Raw genomic sequence first — 22553 nt, 5'->3', positions numbered from 1 at the left:
TTCGGGAAAACGCGATGATCATCTAACAGCATGAGGACGAATAAATACTACCGCGAACCCCTTACAAGCAGCACTTAGTTCTACAAGAACTTCCCGCTGTCCCACTCCTTCATCGTCGGCGTGTCCTTAAGCCACTGCACGAGCTCCGCGCGTTTTACCTTCACGCCCTTGTCCGCGCTCTCGATCTTCTGCTTCTTCCCGTCAACGAGCTCCCAGCGCTGCTCCTTGACGGTGACGAGGCCCTCCTTGAGCTCAGTCTCTCCGAGGATGATCGCAAATGGCACTTCATCGCGCTCGCCTGCTGCGAACTGTGCTGACAGCTTCGGCTTCGCTTTGAAGAGGAAGTCGCTCTGGCAAAGTCTGTCAGCCGAAGAGACATACACGGACAGTCTTGTTGAGCTCACCTTGATCCCCGCTGCCCGCAGCTCCTGCACGAGCTCCACCCGCTCGTTCAACAGCCCATCGCCCGCAGCCATGACATACACCATCGTCTCCTTGCTCCGCATACCCGTGCTCACCCAGCGCGGCCACACGATCGCGAATACGCGGTCCAGCCCGATGCTGACGCCGATGCATGGAAGGGTCGGTGGCTTCTTGCCCTCGCCCGCGGCCGCGGCGGTGAACATGCCCACGAGGTTATCGTACCGCCCGCCCGCGGCGATCGAGCCCACGCCCACCGTCGACTCGTCGATCTCCTCCTCCTCGTCCTGCCCCGTCTGCGCCTTCTTCGCCTTCTTCTTCCGGCGTTGCAGCGGGCGCGGGGGCCGCAGGCGCGTCCGCGAACGCGTTGGCGGCGTTGAAGCCCGGCGGCGCGGACGCCTCGACGATGGCCTCGTAGATGATGCCGGTGTAGTAGTCGAGCCCGCGCGCGAGGGACATGTCGAACGAGAGCCGGTCGAGCACCTTGTACGACCGGAGGTACCCGAAGAGGATGGCCATCTCATTGATGCCGGTCTTGGCGGTCGCGTTCGCCATGAGCGCGGTGTCGGCCATGAGCTGCTCGAGCAGCTCAGGCCCGCCCTTGTGCTTGACGTACTCGCCGATCTTGTCGGCGACGGCGGGGTCGAGGCCTTTGACTTCAGTCATTTCGTGCTTCACTTCTGACCACGGTAACTGAAAAACATAAGTGAGGACATGGTTTCGTTAGTAGTGAAGCGCTGCCACAGACCTTGTCAAGCTTGTCGACAGCAGACGAGATTGACCGGATCTTGTCTGCTGGTACACCGCACACCTCGAAGATACCGTCCAGAATTTTTCGATGGTTGATCTTGACAGTGAACTCGCCAACGTCAAGTTTTGAGAGAATCGTGCACAGCAGGCTGATGAGTTCCGCATCTGGGATCATGACATCCCAGACACCGGCGATGTCGAAGTCCTGCATAAGCATGAGCAACTCAACGCAGACTCGAATGATGCTGCTGACGTACAGCTTGTGAGAACTCCCGCATGCGACCCTTGGACATGACCGGGCTGTCTCTCCGGTACACCTTCCCCACCTGCCACAGCTTCGCTTGTGTCGCCTGCGCGCCGTTCATCGCAAGATACCGTGCCAACGGGACGGTGTGGTCGTATCTCAACGCGAGCTGCTCTCCTCCCTGGTCCATCAAGTCAAAGATGAGCTTCGCGTCCTCGCCGTACTTGCCCGCGAGGATGTCTTTCCGCTCGAACACGGGTGTGTCGAGGCAGCCGCCGCCGTACGTCGTGAAGCAATCCTTGACAATGCGCTCGATGTGCTCGCGGCAGTGCATTTCGTTCGGGCCATAGTCCCGCGTGCCCTATGAACGCAGCATCTGGATGAGCTTGAGTGCATTGCGAGGACCAGAGGCGATCGTGCGTACCTTTGGTGTTTTCAGTAGGAGACGCTCCTTCTTCTTGCTCCCTCCTCCTATCGCATTCTGCAGGAGCGCGAACGATCTCTGCAGGTCACCCAGCTTCTTCTTCGCCTCCTCAAGCAGCGCCGGGTCCGCCTGCCGGTTCTGGAGGTCTTTCAACAAGGCCTTTTGCTGCGCGACCTCGTCCTGCAGTGACTGCGCTGCGCTGACGCTCGCCATCTTTCTGGTAAAGTGGATCAAGGATGTGTGAGGTATTCGTGGGGCTGCTGGGATGAATCGATGCGGGCGCGCTGTGTAGGCTCGCACTGCCTGAGCGAGCATAAATAGGCAGTCTAATAATTTCGGTGCGTGGCGTTTCTCTCTGCACTGACTCGATCACAAGCATCAATGATCTTATCGAACGCGTTCCGCCCATCTACCCCGAGATCTTTCCTTCAACCAACTCGGAACGGACGACGCACGGCGCAATACTCAACAAATGACTTCGCAACTTGAGGCAGTCATAACATCGTATGAAGTCGTGGATACACAAGCGACCTCACCGCGGTTTGCTGCTACATTTCCGAGAGCTCGTCGGGGCGCCATCATCGTCGCGCACTGGATAGGAACACAGCATCACTGCTCGTAACACTCGGCGACTAAACAGCCGCTGATGTGTGTTGTGAGTGTGCATACTTGTTTCAATTGTTCTGTTTCGTTCTAACGTACTAGAAGGTAGGTATCACCCACAGACACTTTCGTGATTGCAGATGTAGATCGTCGCGGACATGACCTTCGTCCGAGGCATGGAGTTTGACCGAATGGCGTTCACCGCACCCACGATGCTGCAAATCCGCATTGAGCCCCACCACGGAAACGGCTGCTTCGTGACATAGGAAAAGAGCATCCTGCTCACGTGGTGGGCGAACTGCAATCCCCACGAGCTCACGAACGGGATGACGAGCGGCGAGTGCCACAAGATCGCGGCCGAGTCCTTGAAGGAGGGTGCGGACAGCCAAGCGACCTCCGTCAAGACAGAAACAGGACATTGTGTGCGCTGAATCAGTGAGTATATTGAATCTTTGTAAGTACTCCTATGCCCAACGCAGACCCAAGTAACACCAGTCTAGAATGTCGTCGCATCTATCATGTACTCCCAATGCGCGCCGATTATGTCCTGCATCCGGTATCGAGGATCGCCTGCATGGAACCCGATGTATCCCCGCTCAAAACTGTCCCAAGCCTCCCTCGCTGGTCCTTCACCGAGCGTGCGACGGATGCGCTCCGCAGCAGCTACGACCTCGTCGATGACTTCGCGCAGCGTGGCAGGGGTGGATTTGCCCGTTACGTGCGCCCGAGCGTGAATGTAAGACGTGACCTCGCCGTCCTGCTCCTCCTTGTAGAAGGATAAGATGTCACTACGGTGGTGTGTCAGTTAGATCCATGTGTCCGGTTCCGCGGTACCTGACTCACTTTCCGTGGATGATGTACAAGCATACGTCCCTTGGTAGATGGCAAATAATTCAGCGGGCGTTCATTTGCTAGAAATAGTCATTATGACTTACGGGAAGACTTGGATGTACGAGTTATCGTTCGGAAAGTCTCCCTTGCTCCATATGAATGCCGCGTACGCCTCCGAAGTGCCGGTCATGCTACGAGAGAAATCCACAAATGCCTTCGAGATTGGCTCCACAAACATCTTGCTCTCCGGATTACCGATCAGTTCCCCATTCAAGTAGCGCAGCGTGGCCGAAAGAATACTACTCGCGCAGAAGCTGGAGTAGAACTTGTCCATGTCGATGATGACTTTCGCGGCTTCGCCGAGTAGCCCCCGGTCGTCTCGCAGGGACCCGTCGCATATCCGCCGGTGGAAGTCTTGCGCACCCACAGCGTCGAATAGCTCTGGGGTATCTAGCGCGATGAAGAGCGCTGTGTAGATCACTATGGCTACCCTGGCTTCGATGTCCGACACGTGTGGATAGCTCGCCTCGGTGATGACGAGGCCCGTCACAATGTGCCGCCGGATACTTTGCTCGAAAGGCCAGGTGCGGGTAATCGCCTTCACTCTGGCCTCGAGCTCCACGTCGCGCGAGAATTTGGGGAGTGCGACATCCATTCTGTGCAGGAACTCTCGGATTGCAACTTTGGCCACGTCTACGATGGAGTCCTGGGCAGCAAGGTCAGTGCTTCTGAACGACCTCATACGATGGGCAACATCTGTACCTTCTGCGGGATGGCACTACCAGTGTCGAGGGTTGATCCCGGCATGACTGCAAGCTGTGATAATCCTTGTGAGTTCCGCTGCTCACAGATGAGACCTCAATGTTTCAACGCTGACCTGTTGATATGAGATTCACTAATGCTTTGACGGTTGGGATGAGGGCCACGATCTGCGCACTACTGTTCCCTTATGTACCTGCAGCCTGAGCCTAGGCGCGTCGTGGACATTTCATAACTCTAGCAACACGTCCGCGATGAAACCAGATGCAGTAGCATCCATCATGCTCGAAGCATAGTGGAGCACTGCCAGTTATGACTACGGCGTGTTGAGATGTAGGAACACTTGGTACTAGAATGAGCATGCTGCCTACGCAGCTACCCACGCTCGTAATACGCTCGCCATGAAAGATAGAAGCCTAGTGTCACACTGGCTCACTCCCTTGACGTGTGCCTCCTCCTCCGCAACTGTCGTTCAATCAAGCACTCCCCCTTGACAGCTAGATACAAGGTTCAAACGTTCAAACGTTCAAACGTTCAAGCCTGAGCACATGATTCCGACGTATTCAAAGAATGTCCCGCTTGTGTCCCGGCGTTGGCAGGATGGCCGCACACCGACCACTGAGTGACATATGCCAGGCGTATCTGCTGAAGTCTTCTTTTGCCCTTTGCAAACCGTTCTGATATCGCCTTCGAAAGAGCTCGCTTATCGGGTGAGCCTGACCTTTGCTTGCTCAGCACCACGAATTCGCGAGCAGACCAATCCTCAGTTCAGACACTCAATGGACACTCTAGTCCAAGATACGATGATAGCAAGTCACTCAGGGTCGCAGGCCCACCACTGCACGTCAGACACCTCGAATTTGCGACCCTGAGTAAGCCAACGTCTTGAGCGAGGGCCGTACTAGTTCCGCATATGCGAGTTGTGGAGATCTTGGGTGGATGGCGACAGCGGCAACTACGTACTAGCACGGCATCCGGGGGGTCCTCAGGCTGCGTACACTGGCACGCATTGAGAACCGCGTTGAGCGCGGCTTCATTCGGAAATCACCCGAGCAGCACTGCGAGGGCCCTAGCCTGTGAGTCTTCATACTCCTCTGACTTCCTCCAATCACGACCAAATTTGTAGACCGGCGGTTTGAGATATGCTGTCACCTCGAGCGGCCCCTCTCCAGACCTCGCAACGAGCTCGGGCATCAACTCCGCTTTCAGAGACATGTCGAGCCTCCTCCATTGGCGAGGACAGCGGAGGGCTATCACGCGCCATTGCCGACAGACATGCGTATTCACGATCCAGCAATGGCGCGTACAAACGCCTCGTTTGTCGTAGCTGCATCTGTGAGATCCGACGTGAAGGGGGGGTACTTATATTGTCCTTCGGTCGGTGCGCCTGGGATGCTGGCAGAATATCTCCTTCAGTATCTCCGCGGGCGTTGCAGCAACCGGACCACGAACGATTCCGGGAAGCTGCAAGTGTTGTGAGTCTACCACCGTATCCTAGATTATGTGTAACCCCACTGCACATATGTCGGCCGAGTCCTTAAGAGAGGGTGCGGACGTGCAGCCAAGCGACCTCCGTCAAGACAGAAACAGGACATTGTGTGCGCTGATTCAGTGAGTATGTTGCATATTTGTGAGTACTCCTATGTCCAACGCAGACCCAAATAACACCAGTCTAGAATGTTGTCGCATCTATCATGTACTCCCAATGCGCGCCGATTATGTCCTGCAGCCGGTATCGAGGATCGCCTACATGGAACCCGATGTATCCCCGCTCAAAACTGTCCCAAGCCTCCCTCGCTGGTCCTTCACCGAGCGTGCGACGGATGCGCTCCGCAGCAGCTACGACCTCGTCGATGACTTCGCGCAGCGTGGCAGGGGTGGATTTTCCCGTTACGTGCGCCCGTGCGTGAATGTAAGACGTGACCTCGCCGTCCTGCTCCTCCTTGTAGAAGGATAAAACATCACTACGGTGGTGTGTCAGTTAGATCCAAGTGTCCGGTTCCGCGGTACGTGACTCACTTTCCGTGGTTGATGTACAAGCATACGTCCCTTGGTAGATGACAAATAATTCAGCGGGTGTTCATTTCCTGGAAACAGTCATTATAACTTACGGGAAGACTTGGATGTACGAGTTATCGTTCGGAAAGTCTCCCTTGCTCCATATGAATGCCGCGTACGCCTCCGCAGTGCCGGTCATGCTACGAGAGAAATCCACAAATGCCTTCGAGATTGGCTCCACAAACATCTTGCTCTCCGGATTACCGATCAGTTCCCCATTCAAGTAGCGCAGCGTGGCCGAAAGAATACTACTCGCGCAGAAGCTGGAGTAGAACTTGTCCATGTCGATGATGACTTTCGCGGCTTCGCCGAGTAGCCCCCGGTCGTCTCGCAGGGACCCGTCGCATATCCGCCGGTGGAAGTCTTGCGCACCCACAGCGTCGAATAGCTCTGGGTTATCTACCGCGATCAGGAGCGCTGTGTAGATCACTATGGCTACCCTGGCTTCGATGTCCGACACGTGTGGATAGCTCGCCTCGGTGATAACGAGGCCCGTCACAATGTGCCGCCGGATACTTTGCTCGAAAGGCCAGGTGCGGGTAATCGCCTCCACTCTGGCCTCGAGCTCCGCGTCGCGCGAGAATTTGGGGAGTGCGACATTCATTCTGTGCAGGAACTCTCGGATTGCGACTTTGGCCACGTCTACGATGGAGTCCTGGGCAGCAAGGTCAGTGCTTCTGAACGACCTCATACGATGGGCAACATCTGTACCTTCTGCGGGATGGCACTACCAGTGTCGAGGGTTGATCCCGGCATGACTGCAAGCTGTTATAGTCTTTGTGACTCCCGGTGCTCGCAGCTGAGACTTCGACGCTGACCTGTTAATATGAGACCGACAAATACTTCAACGGTTGGGATGATGGGCTACGGTCTACGTGCTGCTTGCCCTTTAAGTCTGGACGGAGGTGTGGCAGCACATCAATCTCACTTATCACCATGCTGATTAGCTCGTAGGATAAGGGGCCTATCCTACGAGCTACAGTCGTTTGCATGATGGGTGTCGCCCGCGTTGACTAGCATAGGTGGGGCCGTGGCTCCCCGCCCACTTCTACCACGGCACACATCGGCAGAACGACCACAGCACCTGGGCCCATCGTCCGGAATGTTCGGGATGCCTGGTATCTTGCTGGTTACACTCCATATTCCGTGGCGAGGATGCAGGCTATGTGTCATGGATTTCGTGACCGAGGTGAAGAGAATATCATGGGCTACTCTGTGGGCTCTGCGCAAACAACGGGACTGACCAGCTTCGGTGGTGTCGGGGTCAGCCAAAGAGGGCCAAGTTTCTCGTCGCGCGCACGCGACAACCATTAGGCAAAACGACTGTAAATCCGTAATCAGCTTGGTGATCAGCGAGATTGAGATGTGTGATCGACCTTACAGTACGCAGCGCTAGGTTCGACACAACCCCCACACTAGCACCGTGTGGAGGGTCTTGGTATAAGACTATACGCAGCTCAGCCACAGGAGTAACGCGATAAGTCCTCAGGGTGCTCTGGAGGAGGCCAATCTTACCTGCCTCCTCCTCCAACACAACTGATCAGTGCCATACGGCGTTGGCTAGCCTCCGTTGCAGACCAGAAGAGCCGGCAAGCGTACTTGTATGACTGGAAGTTCCGCAAGATTCAAAGGGGAGATGTATACCAATGCGTCGCGCGCCCTGTACAATGCCTCCTCAGCAACGCCCTCCAGAGCATCTTCAATGGTGAGCCTCCTCCAGGACTTCGCACTGCTTGCATCAACGCTGGCAATTATTTGCGTCTTCGGAGAAAATCGCTGCTCGCAACACTTCGGCGACGAAACTGCCGCTGATGGATGTTGTGAATGTACATGCTTGTTTCAATTGTTCTGTTTCGCTGTAACGTACTAGATGATAGGCATTACCTACAGATACTTTCGTGATTGCAGATGTAGATCGTCGCAGACATGACTTTCGTCCGAGGCATGCAGTCATGACCCACCATTATCATCACCGTGTGCAGGGAGGCGTCCGAGTCTCCGAGAGAAGTTACTCTCGCGGACGACGATCCCCAAAGCGCCAGCGGCACTCAGTGCTTCTTCGCGTCCACCGCGGACGCCTCGACCCACTCGCCGCTCCTGTCCTTCTTACGCACCGTGAAGCACGCGATGCCGAGGTAGTTCGTGATGTCCTTGATGACCAACGTGCAGAACCTCGCGTATGATAGGAAAGACACTACGAGCGTCAGATAGACAAAGATCGCCGTGTTGCGTCGCGAGTTCTGTATGAGTGGCTCTCTGTCGCACGAGTCATGAGCAACGGTCCAACAAGTGAGCGTAGACAACCGGGCGCTCACCGGTCGAGCAGGATAGGCAGATTAGCGTCCACCGCACCCACGATGCTCCAGATCCACATCGAGTCCCACCACGGGAATGGCTGCTTCGTGACATGGGCAAGGATCATCCTGCTCACTTGGTGGGCGAACTGCAATCCCCACGAGCTCATGAACGGAATAACGAGCGGCGAGTGCAGGATCGCCGAGTCCTTGAAGGAGGGGGCGGACAGCCAAGCGATCTCCGTCAAGACAGAAATGGGGAAGGGCAGCAGGAAGATGAGCGGCGAGAATGGATTTTGCTTGATAGATAAGCGGTGCTTGAAGACATTGATGTAACTATTTGGTTGTGCGGGACAGCGTCAGCCAAGGCGATAGGAGAGAGGTGGACAAGTTAGCTACCTGACAACGATGTTGAATGCAAGTGCAAGTGCACCAAAAGCCATGAACGCCTCGTTCAATGCAATGTCCGGTATCCTCTGCTCAATCGCGGGTACGTTCCTCAGCCGAGTGACGTCAAGGAAGCGCTGGTCCCAGAACGTGGCCCCTACAGCCTCACGTTCAACCTCACACCCCAAACCAGGACACGCCACCACTCACCAAACACGCCCGAGATGAAGTAAATCCCCACAACCATCAGGATACCCTCTACGGGTCCCGAGAAGTACCCCAGGAAGAGCTGGCTCGTGTGGTACTCCTCCCACGTAGAGAGGTAGAAGTTCGCGAGCGTCGCGCATTGCGAGGCGATCGTCCACCATGACCGCCCGAGGTTGAGTGCGCGACATGTCAGAATCGCTTCGAGCTAGAAAGGAAGCGGGGGAAAGTTGGATGGGGGTCATACGAATAGGGGTGGTGGGCATACAGTGGTGTTTAGTGCGTCGCATCCTGAGGTGCCCATGAGTGGGGCTCTCGATAAGAGGATAGGGCACACACCATGGTCAAACATCTCGCCCAGAGGGCCAGCCATGCCAGTCCGTCGTGCTTGCTTTCTGCCGCCCTCGCTTAGCATGTTCACGCCAACAGCTGGTTGTTCCGCCTACCCATCTATCGCATCGAATGTTTGGTAGAAGAACAGACCCAAAGCCCACCTGATCAGTCGAGGTCAATGTTACTCCACGAAAAGAGAACGCATGATACATACGTGAAGTACACCCATCTCGGTGGTCCTGCTCCCTCCTGGTCTGTCAGATACGCCGGATCGTAGTACAACAGCGTCGCGAAGTTGATTAGTACGAGGCACAAGCCAGATAATGTAATCTACGTTCAATGTCAAGGATGAATATTAGCTCAACGGAACCGGAGGATACGGTATACGCACTGTATTTGGGGCGACGGACGTCGGCCAGAGCGTCACGAACCAGTTCCAGAACGGCTGGAGGAGGTATCGCGAGACCAGAGATCTATCACACGAGCCACCTCAATCCGGTTTCCACCTACCCACTCGACCATGTCACTCACTTGTCTACTCCCTTATACGAGTATTTTCGTAGATTTTCCAGCGCATGCTGCGGGATGTAGCCCATCGTTCTGGTCCTTTGCCCTCTACGGAGTCTATAGAGGCGCGATGGGTGGAAGGGTATTCACAGAGAGGGGAGAAGAGGGGAACAGGAGGAGGGGGGCAGGCCGCCAGCGCATACGCGGACTCTGAGGAAGACCTCGAGAATCTTCCGCCGCTTCGGAGGAACGCGACGGGAGTAAGTCGCGTTACGTCACACACACGTGCGTCGCGACATTCGTCAGTCGCAGTCCACCGACACTGTTGGTCCACCACTAGTCTAAGTATTTATGGAATTTATTCTCCAGAGTCCACATTTGTCATGAAGTATGTACTCCATAGCTAGAGCATCGTAGGCTGAGTACTGTTGTACACTAAGATCACACCTTCCTATGTCCTACTAGTAGTACACCACACTGAAACAGCTGATAGCCCTCAGAACAGGTCATGCCCAGACATCTCTTCGTATCTGCTCGGTTTCACGTCTTGCCTTACATTCTCAGCGACGCTACGATCGAAGTCGAAGGATGGCTTCAACCCAACACGCTAAGAATGCAACGAATAAGCATGAGCCTCTTTTATTGCAACATGCGGCACGCAGACGCACCTCGAAGAAGTCCTTGATCTGCCAGCCCTCGCAATTGTCCAAGTCCGTGCCCTGGTCCCGCAGCGCTGCGTATGACTTCTCCATGGCAATCGTAGCCGGGATGAAGCCCGTGCACGGGTAAATTGCGAGCTTGAACCCGAGGCGCTTGCAGTCTTCCACCTTGTAGTTGCCCGTGAGGCCGTTCGGGAGGACGTTGATCATGACAGGGTGCGGTGCGAGGGCTTTCACGAGCCGCCCGCTCTCCTCCATCGTCCGTGGGCTCTCCATGAATGCAACGTCAGCGCCAGCTTCCAGAGCTGCCTTCAATCTATATGAACGCGCATGAGTATGCGCAAGGATATGTTACGCTGACTCCACACACCGTTTGACGCCTTCCTCGAATGCCTCCTCACCAGCATCTCCACCACCGAATTGTACCGCGTTCCGCGCGTCCGTTCGTGCAATGATGAGGAAGTCTGGGTTCCTGCGCGCTCTCACCGCAGCCACAATCCGCTCGAGGTACGTCTCCATATCCACGACGTCTTTGCCGTTCAACTGCCCACACCGCTTGGGAAGTCTGGTCTTCGATGTGCACCCCGCGACCCCTGCGCTCTCATACATCGCATTGTCCGCGCAACGTTCAGCGGCCCGCCGAAACCAGTGTCCGCGTCGGCGATGACAGGGACATCGCTGACCTGGGTGATCATGCGGGCGGTGTTGGCGAGCTCGGTGCCGGTGATGACGGAGAGGTCGGGTTCGCCGATGACGGACCCGGAGGCGCCGCTGCCTGCGAGGTAGAGGCAGTCGAAGCCTGCGCTGTTCGCGACGTGTGCGGAGATGCCGTCGAAGACACCAGGGCAGATTATACAGTCCTCTGTCGGAGAACACGACCATGAGTTTCGGCAAGCAGAAGAATTTCGTGTCGAGCTACGCACTCTCATTCATCAACTTCCTGAGCTTGCTGGGCATGTCGGGCTTAAAGCTTGTTGGAGTCGTCATTTTTGTCAAAGGTATTCTTGCTTGGCTTGACTGAGACTTGGTATAGACAGGAAGGAGATGTTGTTGCTGGAATCGCCCTGAAGTTGACTTGCAGTGTTATATACTCAGTGGGGCTGCCCCTGCGTTCAGGCGACGTCATAGCCACTCGAATTCCACGAACCAGCTAGGCGAGGATTTGGGACAAGGACAGTGGTGTGCTGGCTGCAGTGCCGCAGCTCCCAGAGTAGCGCACGCGGCACGGAGCTGGTGATACCAGGTACAATGGAGAAGGCTTTTGGGCTCGCTACTGTGTCACCCATGACGATCACGGAGATGGAGTGGAACCCCAGATCGAGTAGCTCATGTTTCCAGACAATGCTCTGAGCATAGCTATGTCGGAAATTCGTCTTCGTTGTGCTCGTAGACGAAGCATATGGCAGTGGGCTTTCGGTCGGGAAGAGGCCGTGGACGCGTCGACGGACGATGTAGCAAGCATTTGGCAAGTATGAAGGCTACAGTGTCGGGACGCCGGCGCCAACAGATCTCGGAGCAAGATCCGATCGTGCGTCCACTTCCTACAATCCACGCGGCAGTGGACTCTACGCAAGCCTCTACTTACTGTACTACCTTGGTACTACCAGTCTATCTCGACATCAGTTGCAACTGTCTGCGTGTATCTATACTTAGGCGCGCAAACAATCCACTCCTCTCACACCGCCGGCTTCAGTGTCTACATGTGACGATACTAAGCTCTGATTGCGTTTGTCGCGGACGTGAAGTTTGAAAGACACAGTCCATATCGAGCTTCCGCAGCTGCTTTCTCCGAGTCACCGTCTCTCCTTGATTCCTGCCTTGACTGACTGGATCTAAAGCTAGTTACATCTTCTTGAGGGAGAACGCCGGCAGAAATCTGTTATACCATGTCAGCTCTCGTCTCCCTTGCCCGCAATCTTCTAGGGCAGCCTGCCGAGGAAGACAGCCAAGACGCTTCAGTCCCATCCACCGTATGTACATCAATGTCTACCCATATCCTTGCAATCGATTTTGATGCAATCTCAACCTCCATGCAGGCCCAGCTGTCGGAGTATCCTACTTCGGCACCGTTTGAGATCGGCGAAGTACATGTCTCTAGGATTTGCATCTACCCCATCAAGGCATGTATATGCCATCCGTCTGTATGTTGAGCGTTTCTGATGCCAAATTACAACGTACCAGAGCTGCAGAGGTACGTCAGTAACGGAAGTCCGCTACACCCCTGAATGTCTAGAGGTAGGCGAGTTCGAGTTGCTTGTACCGTTCCCGAACTGTTTAGCAAGTCCATGCCATCGCCGTATGGCATGGACCTGCTAATCGGACTCGGGCCGCCTGTATCTACGGCCGTTCTGTTACATAGCTTGATCCCGGACAGTACGATCGCGCATGGGGCATCATCGATGCTAGTACGCATAGGATCTGACTGCAAGGCAGGTACCAAAGGTTGGCTATACCACTCTTTATGCGAAGAGAAGGTCACCAAATGTCTAGATGGTGCTGATCACGCCTCGCATCGTACCCGACCCCGCGTCTGCTTCTGGCGGGATCCTCGAAGTCTCATTCCCGGAAGAGTCTGGATGCGAAACCTTCGCTGTCCCTCTGAACCCTACACAAGACATCTTGAACACATGGGAAACGTACGTCCTCCTCTGTTCCTCGCAACACACAAAATGGCCATGTACTCATCGGCAACCAACAGCATCGACGACGGCTCCGTAAACGGCGATGCCCGCGTCGACGGCTACATCTGCCAATCCGTCTCTTCAGACCCGTCCCCCTCCTCTATCCTCTCTGAGTACTTTGAGCGCCCCGTGCACCTCATGATGAAAGGCCCCGCGCCACGCGCCTGCCCAACGACGTCCGCGTTCCCAACACTCGAAGCTTCGACCTCTACCAGGACGCTTCCCGCTGCACGTCGCGAGCGAGGAGAGCATCGCAGAGTTCGAGCGCGTCGTGCGCAAGCTGGCGACGGACAGTGGGACTGCTATCGGCGGGTTGAACCGCGAGCGCTGGACGAAGGGGTCTGTCCTCATTGATCGGTCCGTGCCTTGTTCAATGCAGACAATGTGCGAGTCGATTGACCCCGACGTACACGGTGCATCAGGTTCAGAGCGAACGTGATCGTCAAGGGTGCTGGCGTCCCGTTTGCGGAGGACTTCTGGCGCGAAGTTGTCATCAATCCGCCTCCAAATGAGTCCGACAGGGGACGCCAATCTACCGCGGTTACCTTCGTACAGAAATGTACCCGGTGCCTCGTACGTATGCTCCTCTGAAGCATATCTGCAAGAGGTTTCATCATTTGCTTCTTAAGCTGCCCAATGTCGACCCAAACGTGGGCGACCGCGATGCAGCGGTACCCTTCAAGATCCTCATGAAGTTCCGGACTGGGATGTATCACGAAGGGAAGAACAAGCCGTGCTTCGGAACATACGGCGTGTTCAACGATAGTGGTGTAATCAAGATGGGCGACACCATCTCGGTCACGGAGTGGACAGATGCAGATGGGGTCTGATGTCATGGGATCATTCATTATTACGGACTAGCCCTCCATTGTTGTGCACATCGGGATGTACAACATGACATGAAACATGTATACAGTTCGTTAACACCCGGCATACATAATCACTGGCCTAGCCACAAGTCATAGTACAATAGTACACGAAGGCTCACAGATCAATAATCGACACGGCGAGAGGAGAGAACGGACGAGCAAGGAAGTGTGTGGTGAGGTGTGAGATTGTTTAAGACCTCTCGCCGCGGAGGCGACGAGCCAGGGCCTATGTGATGTTGTCAGCATGCCAATGCAATCAAGGGAGCTAGTAGACATACCAGGTCCTTAGGCTGGATGGTGACACGCTTGGCATGGATGGCAGCCAAGTTGGTGTCCTCAAAGAGCGAGACGAGGTAGGCCTCAGCAGCCTCCTGAAGAGCCATCACAGCAGAGGACTGGAAACGAAGGTCCGTCTGTACACAGGCAACGTCAGCCATGCTCTCCACAGCCAACAACTACCACAACTCACCTTGAAGTCCTGAGCAATCTCACGGACGAGACGCTGGAAGGGGAGCTTCCTAATAAGGAGCTCGGTGGACTTCTGGTACCTCCGGATCTCACGGAGGGCGACCGTTCCGGGCCGGAAGCGATGGGGCTTCTTCACACCACCGGTGGCAGCCTGGGAAAGTTACACAAGCAGGACACAACAGCATGGCAGAGCGACCGAGGAGGGGAAGAAAGGGGAGCCCACAACCCACGTTAGCTGTGGCCCTCAACGGAGGGCAGGGAGAAAACGACGTACGGCAGTGGGAGCGGTCTTTCTGGCGGCCTTGGTGGCCAGCTGCTTACGGGGTGCCTTACCTGAAAGGGTGTATGCGTTATTAAAATGCCTCTACGTTGTGCTTGACGAATGGTGCTCACCACCGGTGGACTTGCGAGCGGTTTGCTGCACGACGTCGAGCGCGACGATCAGCAACATACCCCCGACAGCGACGATATTCGAGCTCTACTGACCTTGGTGCGGGCCATGGCTATTCAACGAGGTGTTGGACGAGATAGAAGACGGGCGGGAGTGGGGCGGGCTTGAGGGCGGGCTCGGGGCGGTGGTGGTAGACGACGAAGAGAGGAGGGAGAGTTGGTGGGGCCTTGTGCTGACTGTTCGTCGCCGTTGAAGGTCCGCAGTGCCCAGTTCCCACGGTTGAAGGTTCCGTCGCACAACCGGTGCAGCCGCCTGACGATTTGACGCGACTTGCGCGCGGAAGATTGCCCGAATATTCGCACTTTTGGCATTTATTCTTGTTCGTCCGCCTTTTGGTGGTCAGAACTCTTGATTATGGCTCTCAAAAATATCCTCAAGCTATACTGCATCCTCGACGACACATATTTGTGCAAGAAAGCGAGCCGAATGCGGTGGGTAGGGGAAGTTTGCTGAGGTCGTCTCGACATGGCCTACCTCGGTGGGCGCTTATGACTGCATCACTCCTTTCTTCGACCTGCTTCTCGCAACTCGTCTCGCTAGTCTACTCGCCGTATACAGGCTCGTCGACTAGTCAGATTTCCTCGCTGGACTTGTGTATAGTGATAATTGGTATCGCCGCTGGTCCTGCTCCTCATCCTGACCACGTCTTGCCGTTGTGTACGGTATGCTCATGTACTTGCGGTCACAGCTTAGGCGCTGGACCTACTTGGGACATCATCCCAAACTTCATCCAGGCACATAGTGTAGCCTTCGGTAAGCGGCGGACAGGTATGCCTGCGACAGACGGACGCTGTTCGAGACGAACATTCTCTACCTCGAATGGACCCCGCATGTCTCTTGGTTCAAGTTCTGCTTCGACTCTTAGTATCAGTGGGGCACCGGCATCAGAAGTCAACGATCCCGTCCGACCCGCTTTCGCTTCTCCTCACCGTGATATTGATACGTCATGATCTTTCGAGCGTCCTGTTGTGTGCCATTTAATATATGTCGCAGTCTATCTTTCGGACACGCATTAGAATGCCTTCGTGACAGGTGTATATCTACTACATCCGAGTTCTATCACCACATGCGTGCAAACACACAACCTAACATACTGCGAGTGAGGTGCGCCCATATGTCTTAACTTGCCTTTATCCCATTGAGCGTACCATCCGTCCTGACCGCGATGCCAGATCTCAACACATCTGGTGTCACAACACCGTGGTATCTGTCGATCAACACCGTCCAAGTCAGGATCTTGTAATGCAATGTATGAGTTTTCCAATACTCACCAGAAAATTCCTTCGTGTGATCATATGCTGGAGAACGCAGATACGCAGCGATGCGCCTCCCCCTCGTCGCATCCATGGGCATTGCGATTCTCTCGACGCCCGAACCATCGTAACTCCACCAATAGGCCCTCCCGTCAGTGGATGCTCGGATAACCCGTCTATCGGCTGCCCGTAATAGGTATATGTGTGGAGCGACAGGTACTTCAGTGTAGGAATCGAGGCCACTGCAGCCGGCAAGGTGGAACAGATGGATTCGCAGCTCTCGTGTTCTGCAACGTCGTTGCATGCGCGGTCCGACATGTTGTCATTCTCATTCTTCTCCGTGCGCTCGGGAAGGCAGCACAAGATCTCCAAGCAGATGATTGTCGACTTTGCAAGAGTAGGTATGATTTTAGCCTCAAGAGGGTATGATGTGAGACTTCGCATTGCAGTTCGTTGTTTCAAATGTACTCACAAACGACGTCTCTAGATCCTGTTGCCAACTCCTCGAATATCGGGTGCTGCATACATCCACGCGGAGGTATCGCAGCTTAGAAGATACCGACACGATATCGTTCCAGTACCCTGCATCGGCTGCGGAGCCAAACGAGATCGCCAGTGCCACAGGTTGTGCAGAGCGCACTCCTTCAAGCAGCCTGGGGTTTCTGTGGTAGCGAGCGTCGAAGTCTCTCCACAGGCGCACCGAGTGTATCGGGGTCATGTTTCGCCATTTTGCCAGTGTCTCGGGCATGCCCTCGAGATGCTCGAGGTGCGGCCAGTTGATCTCTAGTATGCCTTCGATCGGGGGTTCCTTGACCTGGTAGGTGTTTCCTAGATCCAGCGAGCGTATATTGGGAAACACGCGCACTAGACCGGCGACGGATGGCAAGGCCATGTTGCCGTACGCTGTGAGATGACGGACGAAAGGTAGGCGAAGGCCGTCGTCCAGCGGGAATATGTTGTGCACGTAGTACGAGCTGACATCTATTTCTGGTATTGCCAGCTTCCAGGGCTTGGACTGCATGTTGTGGATAACGCGTGAAACCATAGGCCCGATGTCCCGCAACACCAGTTCGTTCAGGCGGCGCATGACGATGACCGCGTCGGCTATACGAGGTTCGTACTCCATCCAGACCTCCGCTCGGTTGAGAACGAATGTTCTGAGGTTGCACGCTCTCTCGAGCACACCTGCAAGGAGCGCGCCCGCTGCTTCATACTCCTCTATCGTGACTAGTGGCGGACCCAAGAAGCTGCTCTCGTCCATCTCTGCGTCATTCAAGATCCATAATTCCCCTATGAATGAAACGATGCACGACAGACGGTGACGCATGTCGTTGAGCATATACCAGCAGAATTTGACCAGGCCGTCGTAAGTGTAAATGGTGACATGCTTCAGCGCGTGGTGCTTTGCGATGGTGTGGATAGAACGGGCCACGAGTGAGAGTCTGAGCGCGTCATCGCAGCTCAAATGTGCAACAATGGCAGAAAGACTGTCTTCGTCTAGTGTCAGAAGATTCATCGCTTTTCTAAAAGGGACAGTCAATGACAATAGTGTTCAAATTCCGGATCCGTCTTGATTTTGCTCACCGATAAGAGCCTGCTCCTCCTCCGGATCGTCAATCACACTGGCCAAGCGGTGCGAGCTGAGTGCTACTGATCTAATAAGAGGACTCGGACTCGTGCATCTTCATGACTCGACGCTAGCTTTTCGACTCCATCTCCGGCGGGTGTGATCAAATCGGAAGCGAATGCTCGAACGCCCCGGCCTCGCCCGGAATGCCGCTGATGCCGAGCTCGAGGAGTACTCTGCTCCCGCTCAATCCAAGCATTACTTGCAGCTGTATAAGCCATAAAACCATGTTACGTCTGCGGCGATTGTGGCGATGGCAGGCTGCAGCTCAGGCTGCGCTGCACTGTGAGGCTCCCCGGTTCCAAGGTATATTCCATCATAACAGAACAAGTGAAGCAGCCTGACTGCATGCAAGGTTCTTTGCGCATGATTGGTATAGTTGAACGTCCTTGAAATTCGACTACTTACCTCCCAGGGCTGGGTGCACCGCGTGGCCGTTCGATCCGACAATTCGCAGTCATTTCGAATCAGCGCTCTTGACGTGAACATTTCCGCTGCTCAGAATGCATGATTTTGCCGTGCTGATATAATTTTATGACTGTCAGTATCCTCCACGCTTTCGAAAAAAAAATGGCGTTGATTCTCATCACTATGGAGTACAGTAGCAATTCTATTGGCGTACTGGTAGTCATTCGAGCAGTGCTGCAACGGAGACTATCGTTCGAAGCACCTGGATAGACTATGATAGGTTGGCGAACGCCGTGTGCGCGAGTCGGTGGGAAGTACGTACATACAAGTAGATTCAACACCGCTTCGTCATCATATCTCGAATCCTGCGTCTGGAATTGCGTCACAGTTAGGCAGCTCGAGTACACCGTGAGCAGCCGGGAACTCACCGCCGTCAAACGTTTCCATTGTGTAGTCATAACGCGTCGAAGCCATATAGGCAGCGACACGTTCTCCGATGGCCACGTCAAGTGGCTCTGCAAACCGGTCGCCGCCGGTGCCGCGGAACCTCCACCAGAACGTGAACGCACGCATCTCGTCGTCCTCTGGTACCGAACACGCCGGACCGTGGAGGCATAGATAACGCAGAGATGGCACTGACTTCCCTAAAGTGGGGAGCATAATTGCCATCGCGCCGAACGCTTCCACACGAGAAGATCCAATGGACTGGCGCTCGATCGTCGGGTCCCAAGGGTATGTCTCCGGATTCGAGGCACATTGAACCTTCAAGCATACGACGTTCGTATGGGCAACCACCGGGGCAAATCTCTCCTGTTTAAGTTGTAAGCCATCTCTTTCTATCGGCCAGTGTATCCAGGATGTTTGCACTCACCCACCATGCATATATCTGATTGACGCACTGCGAGGCAACATGGATATCGTTGAGCGTGACAGAGAGGTATCGTAAACGCCCCGACGACGTCACGAAGCTCAACCAGAAGTCGTCTTCGATATCCGAGTATGCGCTGGCCAAGAGGTCGATAGGCTGAGCATTGCGTACGGTCATGACCGCTGCAAGCCGTTCATCACTTTCCCAGTCTTCATCGGTGTCGCACCAACCCGGGTCCAGATCCGGACTCAACTGAGTGGTGATTTCCACCAAGTGGACGGGTACTACGAAGGCTGGACCACTGATTTCAGCTGTTGGGCCCTTGAGATGCTCGAGTAGTGGCCACTCGACGTCAGCTTGAGAGTCGGCTGCAGGCCAGTGGTACCATGTGAGGTTGGGGCGAAACTGGCTCTGGAGGCTTCCCAAGTCAGCCCAGCGGACATTAGGGAAGGCCCGCGCACAGGCTGCGAGCGTGATGAGGCAGACTGCATACTCGGTAACCACCAAGTGTTGCACGCTCTGGAGACACAAGTCTTCCTCGAGGTGAAAGATGGAAGGTGCATAGGTTGATGAACGTTCGCATTCCGTCAACGAAAGTTTGCGTGGTTGGGACTGCAACTTGGAGATCATGTCCGAGGTGAGTTGACCGAGGCCCTCCAATTCGATCTCGATCAGGCGAGTCATCGAGGAGATTGCGTCGGCGATATGGTGATCATGAGTGATCCATGCTTCTGCATTGATTAGCGCGAGCCTCTGGAGGTTCGTCGCCCCTACTAACACATCAGCAAGGAGGCGCGCCGCGGCTGATTGTTCTTCTCCAGAGGGTGGCACATCCATGTTGAGCCCTGGAGCGGGTCTGTAGATCTCGAGAGTGCGCAAGGCGAAAGAACGATGTCGCATATCGGCGAGAAAGTATTGGCAGAATTTAACGGTGTTTGCGAACGAGTGTACGGTGACCGATGTTAGGGACTGGTATCTGGCGAGGATGTAGACTGCGCGGGTGGTCAACGACAGGTTGTGTGCGTCCGACGCGTCCAGATGAGACACAACAGCCGTGAGCGCGTCCTCGTTGAGCGATTGGAAGCTCATCCTCGCTGTCAACGACGATGTAGGGCCTAGTAGTACCGTCAGTCCGGGTGTTTCGCTGTAGACTTGAATCAAGACTCACCGTCGAAGTGTCGACCAAGGTAGTAGTTAGTGGCGGAAAACGGTCGGCGGACAGTAGACATGTCCGGACCCAAATAACTCGCGAAACGCACATGCAGAGCCTCGCGGTCAAGATCAGCTGATCATTGAGGTCAGATTCAATGACAATGAAGAGACATCATTCCACACTGGCCGCTGGTTCGCTATCAATCTTCTGTAGACTATCAAGCGATGGATAAGTATTCATTACTCACCGGCCGGAGGGTAGAGGCTACGGGAGTAGCTCTCCTCCGGCTCGGACGACGGAGATGTGAGCGTCACGGTACGGTACATGACGCGGTCGAGACCGTAAAACTGTGCGCGCTCTCTCACCTCAGGCTGATCGCGCCTGCCACCGTGCACCGTGACCCTGTGTTTGTGTTGCCCTATGTTGCCTCGATATGATTGCGTGAATAACTCTAGACAACCAAGCACGATGTCGCTTCTGATTGTTATGTAGTACAGCAGCAATTGCATTAGCCCAGTCGTTCGATGCACCTGCTAAGCCCTCGACATGCCTGGATAAAATATGACTGGTTGACGAATGCCGTCTGCGCGAGTGGCAGGAAAGCACTTACGAGTGGTATCGAATCATCATATCGCATCACTAGTCTCTGGAAGAGCGCCACGATTGAGCGTCTCGAGTACACCGAGAGTCACCGGGAACTCACCGTCAAGATCCTTCGTGTAGTCATAACGCGCCGAAGACATGTAGGCCGCAACACGTTCTCCGATGGCTGCATCAAGTCGCTCTGCAACCCGGTCGTCGCCAGGGCCGCGTAACTTCCACCAATACGTAGACGCACGCATCTCGTCGTCCTCTGATACTGATACTAAGCTCTCCAAGGGGGAGGAACAGTTTGGATGCGCCGGGACGTGGACGCACAGGTAACGCAGAGATGGCACCGACTTCGCTAAAGTGGGGAACATAGTCATAGTCATGATCGCGCCGACCATATCGGAAGGTCCAGCGCACGGGCGCCCAGTCGTCGGGTCCCAACTTGGGTTTGTATCTAGCCTCGAGTCGCATTGCACCTTCAGACATATGATGTTCGTACGGGCGGCCACTGGGACAAATTTCTCCTGTTCCAGATTGTAAGCCTCTCTTTCTACCGGCCAGTATATCAAAGATATCTGCACTCACCCACCACGCATATATCTTATTAGCCGAGTGCGAGGAAACACGGATGTCATAGAGCGTGACAGAGAGGTATCGTAAACGTCCCGACGACGTCACGAACATCAGCCAGAAGTCGTCTGCGATATCCGAATGTGCGCTGGCCAAGAGGGCGACAGGCTGCGAACTGCGTACAATCATGACCGCTTGAAGCCGTTCATCTCTTTCTGAGTCTTCATCAGCAAACCAAACCAGGCCCAGATCCGGGTCCAACTTAGTGGTGATTTCCACCGAATGAATGGGTACTACGAAGGCTGAGTTACGGATGTCAGCTGTTGGTCCCCTGAGGTGCTCGAGTAGTGGCCACTCGACGACAGTTTGATGGCCGACTGCATCGTTCCAAGTGAGGATGCCAAAGGGGCGTGATCGGCTCTCGAGGCTTCCCAGGTCAGCCCAGCGGACATTTGGGAAGACCCGCGCACAGTCAGCCAGCGTGATGAGGTAGACTGCATACTCGGTAACCATCAAACGTTGCACGCTCGGGAGACACACGTCTTTGCTGAGATAGAACCCGGAAGATGTCAAGTATGATAAACGGGTGGTTTCCGTCAATGAAAGTTTGCGTGGTTGGGACCGCAACTTGGAGATCATGTCAGAGGTGAGGTGACCGAGGCCCTCCAATTCAATCTCGGCCAGGTGAGTCATCGAGGAGATTGCGTCGGCGATATGGTGATCGTGAGTGATCCATGCTTCTGCATTGGTTAGCACGAGCCTCTGTAGGTTCGTCGCCCCTGCTAACACATCAGCAAGGAGGCGCGCCGCGGCTGATTTTTCTTCTCCAGAAGGTGGTATGTTGAGCCATGGGGCCTGTCTGTGGATCTCCAGAGTGCGCAAGGCAGAGAAACGATGTCGCATATCGGCGAGAAAATATCGGCAGAATATGACAGTGTTTTCGAACGAGTGCACCGCGACCGACGTCAGCGACTGATATTTGGCGAGAATGTAGACCGCGCGGGTGGTCAACGAGAGCCTGCGTGCGTCTGACGCGTCCAGATGAGATACGATAGCTGCGAGCGCGTCCTCGTTGAGCGATTGGAAGCTCATCCTCGCTGTCAACGACGATGTAGGGCCTAGTAGTACCGTCAGTCCGGGT

The 22553-nt window shown here is 55.0% G+C and overlaps 10 protein-coding genes across 10 annotated transcripts; 1 reads left to right on the top strand and 9 right to left on the bottom strand.

The window, feature by feature from the left end:
• Positions 1–80: 80 nt before the first annotated feature.
• B0H18DRAFT_1118953 (uncharacterized protein) lies at positions 81–2051 on the bottom strand (the record flags this gene model as incomplete). The annotated part of the gene is made up of 6 exons (XM_048033875.1): positions 81–350; positions 405–737; positions 826–1113; positions 1169–1375; positions 1428–1775; positions 1839–2051. The coding sequence occupies 6 exons, from the start codon at positions 2049–2051 to the stop codon at positions 81–83; spliced, it is 1659 nt and encodes a 552-aa protein (XP_047893682.1).
• A 389-nt stretch (positions 2052–2440) lies between these two features.
• On the bottom strand, positions 2441–2815 carry B0H18DRAFT_1006171 (uncharacterized protein). Its single transcript, XM_048028636.1, has 2 exons — positions 2547–2815; positions 2441–2493 (listed from the first exon to the last, which is right to left on the bottom strand). The coding sequence occupies exon 1, from the start codon at positions 2716–2718 to the stop codon at positions 2554–2556; it is 165 nt and encodes a 54-aa protein (XP_047893681.1). The 5' UTR covers positions 2719–2815; the 3' UTR covers positions 2441–2493; positions 2547–2553.
• Positions 2816–2937: 122 nt separating this feature from the next.
• On the bottom strand, positions 2938–4180 carry B0H18DRAFT_1211083 (isoprenoid synthase domain-containing protein; the record flags this gene model as incomplete). Its single annotated transcript, XM_048036405.1, has 5 exons — positions 4163–4180; positions 4035–4102; positions 3377–3978; positions 3285–3314; positions 2938–3229 (listed from the first exon to the last, which is right to left on the bottom strand). The coding sequence occupies exons 2-5, from the start codon at positions 4077–4079 to the stop codon at positions 2938–2940; spliced, it is 969 nt and encodes a 322-aa protein (XP_047893680.1). The 5' UTR covers positions 4080–4102; positions 4163–4180.
• A 1523-nt stretch (positions 4181–5703) lies between these two features.
• B0H18DRAFT_933135 (isoprenoid synthase domain-containing protein) lies at positions 5704–6862 on the bottom strand (the record flags this gene model as incomplete). Its single annotated transcript, XM_048041748.1, has 4 exons — positions 6801–6862; positions 6143–6744; positions 6051–6080; positions 5704–5995 (listed from the first exon to the last, which is right to left on the bottom strand). Exons 1-4 carry the CDS (start codon positions 6843–6845, stop codon positions 5704–5706), a joined length of 969 nt encoding a protein of 322 aa, XP_047893679.1. The 5' UTR covers positions 6846–6862.
• A 1042-nt stretch (positions 6863–7904) lies between these two features.
• Positions 7905–10023, bottom strand: B0H18DRAFT_1006161 (Choline/ethanolaminephosphotransferase). The gene is made up of 10 exons (XM_048028635.1): positions 9839–10023; positions 9699–9780; positions 9522–9637; positions 9421–9468; positions 9314–9369; positions 9243–9265; positions 8981–9182; positions 8783–8927; positions 8405–8719; positions 7905–8345 (listed from the first exon to the last, which is right to left on the bottom strand). The coding sequence occupies exons 1-10, from the start codon at positions 9901–9903 to the stop codon at positions 8138–8140; spliced, it is 1260 nt and encodes a 419-aa protein (XP_047893678.1). The 5' UTR covers positions 9904–10023; the 3' UTR covers positions 7905–8137.
• Positions 10024–10310: 287 nt separating this feature from the next.
• On the bottom strand, positions 10311–11714 carry B0H18DRAFT_1166639 (carboxyphosphonoenolpyruvate mutase; the record flags this gene model as incomplete). Its single annotated transcript, XM_048035853.1, has 5 exons — positions 11397–11714; positions 11065–11335; positions 10844–11038; positions 10483–10789; positions 10311–10421 (listed from the first exon to the last, which is right to left on the bottom strand). Exons 1-5 carry the CDS (start codon positions 11458–11460, stop codon positions 10311–10313), a joined length of 948 nt encoding a protein of 315 aa, XP_047893677.1. The 5' UTR covers positions 11461–11714.
• A 789-nt stretch (positions 11715–12503) lies between these two features.
• B0H18DRAFT_1085031 (uncharacterized protein) lies at positions 12504–13984 on the top strand (the record flags this gene model as incomplete). Its single annotated transcript, XM_048031862.1, has 8 exons — positions 12504–12593; positions 12655–12708; positions 12889–12915; positions 12964–13109; positions 13172–13336; positions 13395–13511; positions 13577–13727; positions 13784–13984. The coding sequence occupies 8 exons, from the start codon at positions 12504–12506 to the stop codon at positions 13982–13984; spliced, it is 951 nt and encodes a 316-aa protein (XP_047893676.1).
• Positions 13985–14213: 229 nt separating this feature from the next.
• Positions 14214–14992, bottom strand: B0H18DRAFT_1085030 (histone H3; the record flags this gene model as incomplete). The annotated part of the gene is made up of 6 exons (XM_048031861.1): positions 14214–14249; positions 14302–14436; positions 14493–14642; positions 14766–14824; positions 14885–14909; positions 14978–14992. The coding sequence occupies 6 exons, from the start codon at positions 14990–14992 to the stop codon at positions 14214–14216; spliced, it is 420 nt and encodes a 139-aa protein (XP_047893675.1).
• Positions 14993–15911: 919 nt separating this feature from the next.
• Positions 15912–17977, bottom strand: B0H18DRAFT_342427 (uncharacterized protein). Its single transcript, XM_048037666.1, has 3 exons — positions 16668–17977; positions 16214–16609; positions 15912–16149 (listed from the first exon to the last, which is right to left on the bottom strand). Exons 1-3 carry the CDS (start codon positions 17709–17711, stop codon positions 15955–15957), a joined length of 1635 nt encoding a protein of 544 aa, XP_047893674.1. The 5' UTR covers positions 17712–17977; the 3' UTR covers positions 15912–15954.
• Positions 17978–18478: 501 nt separating this feature from the next.
• Positions 18479–20555, bottom strand: B0H18DRAFT_1006142 (uncharacterized protein). Its single transcript, XM_048028634.1, has 5 exons — positions 20434–20555; positions 20267–20383; positions 19102–20213; positions 18659–19040; positions 18479–18601 (listed from the first exon to the last, which is right to left on the bottom strand). The coding sequence occupies exons 1-5, from the start codon at positions 20489–20491 to the stop codon at positions 18582–18584; spliced, it is 1689 nt and encodes a 562-aa protein (XP_047893673.1). The 5' UTR covers positions 20492–20555; the 3' UTR covers positions 18479–18581.
• Between the last annotated feature and the right edge of the window lie 1998 nt (positions 20556–22553).

This window comes from Fomitopsis serialis (genome assembly GCF_022376445.1).
Source record: "Fomitopsis serialis strain Sig1Antser10 chromosome Unknown B0H18scaffold_31, whole genome shotgun sequence".
Taxonomy (NCBI): Eukaryota; Fungi; Basidiomycota; class Agaricomycetes; order Polyporales; family Fomitopsidaceae; genus Fomitopsis; species Fomitopsis serialis.
This window is presented reverse-complemented; position numbering and strand designations above follow the sequence as displayed.

Excerpts from the sequence above, each read along its gene's own strand:
- B0H18DRAFT_1006171 (XM_048028636.1), bottom strand. The coding sequence starts at position 2,718 with ATGCTCTTTTCCTATGTCACGAAGCAGCCGTTTCCGTGGTGGGGCTCA.
- B0H18DRAFT_1006161 (XM_048028635.1), bottom strand. The coding sequence starts at position 9,903 with ATGGGCTACATCCCGCAGCATGCGCTGGAAAATCTACGAAAATACTCG. Across the intron at positions 9,266-9,313 it reads GGGCGAGATGTTTGACCATG|GATGCGACGCACTAAACACC; the intron begins GTGTGTGCCCTA and ends TGGGCACCTCAG. Across the intron at positions 8,720-8,782 it reads GCATTCAACATCGTTGTCAG|TTACATCAATGTCTTCAAGC; the intron begins GTAGCTAACTTG and ends ACAACCAAATAG.
- B0H18DRAFT_342427 (XM_048037666.1), bottom strand. The coding sequence starts at position 17,711 with ATGAATCTTCTGACACTAGACGAAGACAGTCTTTCTGCCATTGTTGCA. Across the intron at positions 16,610-16,667 it reads AGGATCTAGAGACGTCGTTT|GCTAAAATCATACCTACTCT; the intron begins GTGAGTACATTT and ends TACCCTCTTGAG. Across the intron at positions 16,150-16,213 it reads TCACACGAAGGAATTTTCTG|ATACCACGGTGTTGTGACAC; the intron begins GTGAGTATTGGA and ends GTTGATCGACAG.
- B0H18DRAFT_1006142 (XM_048028634.1), bottom strand. The coding sequence starts at position 20,491 with ATGAATACTTATCCATCGCTTGATAGTCTACAGAAGATTGATAGCGAA. Across the intron at positions 20,384-20,433 it reads TGATAGCGAACCAGCGGCCA|CTGATCTTGACCGCGAGGCT; the intron begins GTGTGGAATGAT and ends CTCAATGATCAG. Across the intron at positions 20,214-20,266 it reads CCTTGGTCGACACTTCGACG|GCCCTACATCGTCGTTGACA; the intron begins GTGAGTCTTGAT and ends CGGTACTACTAG.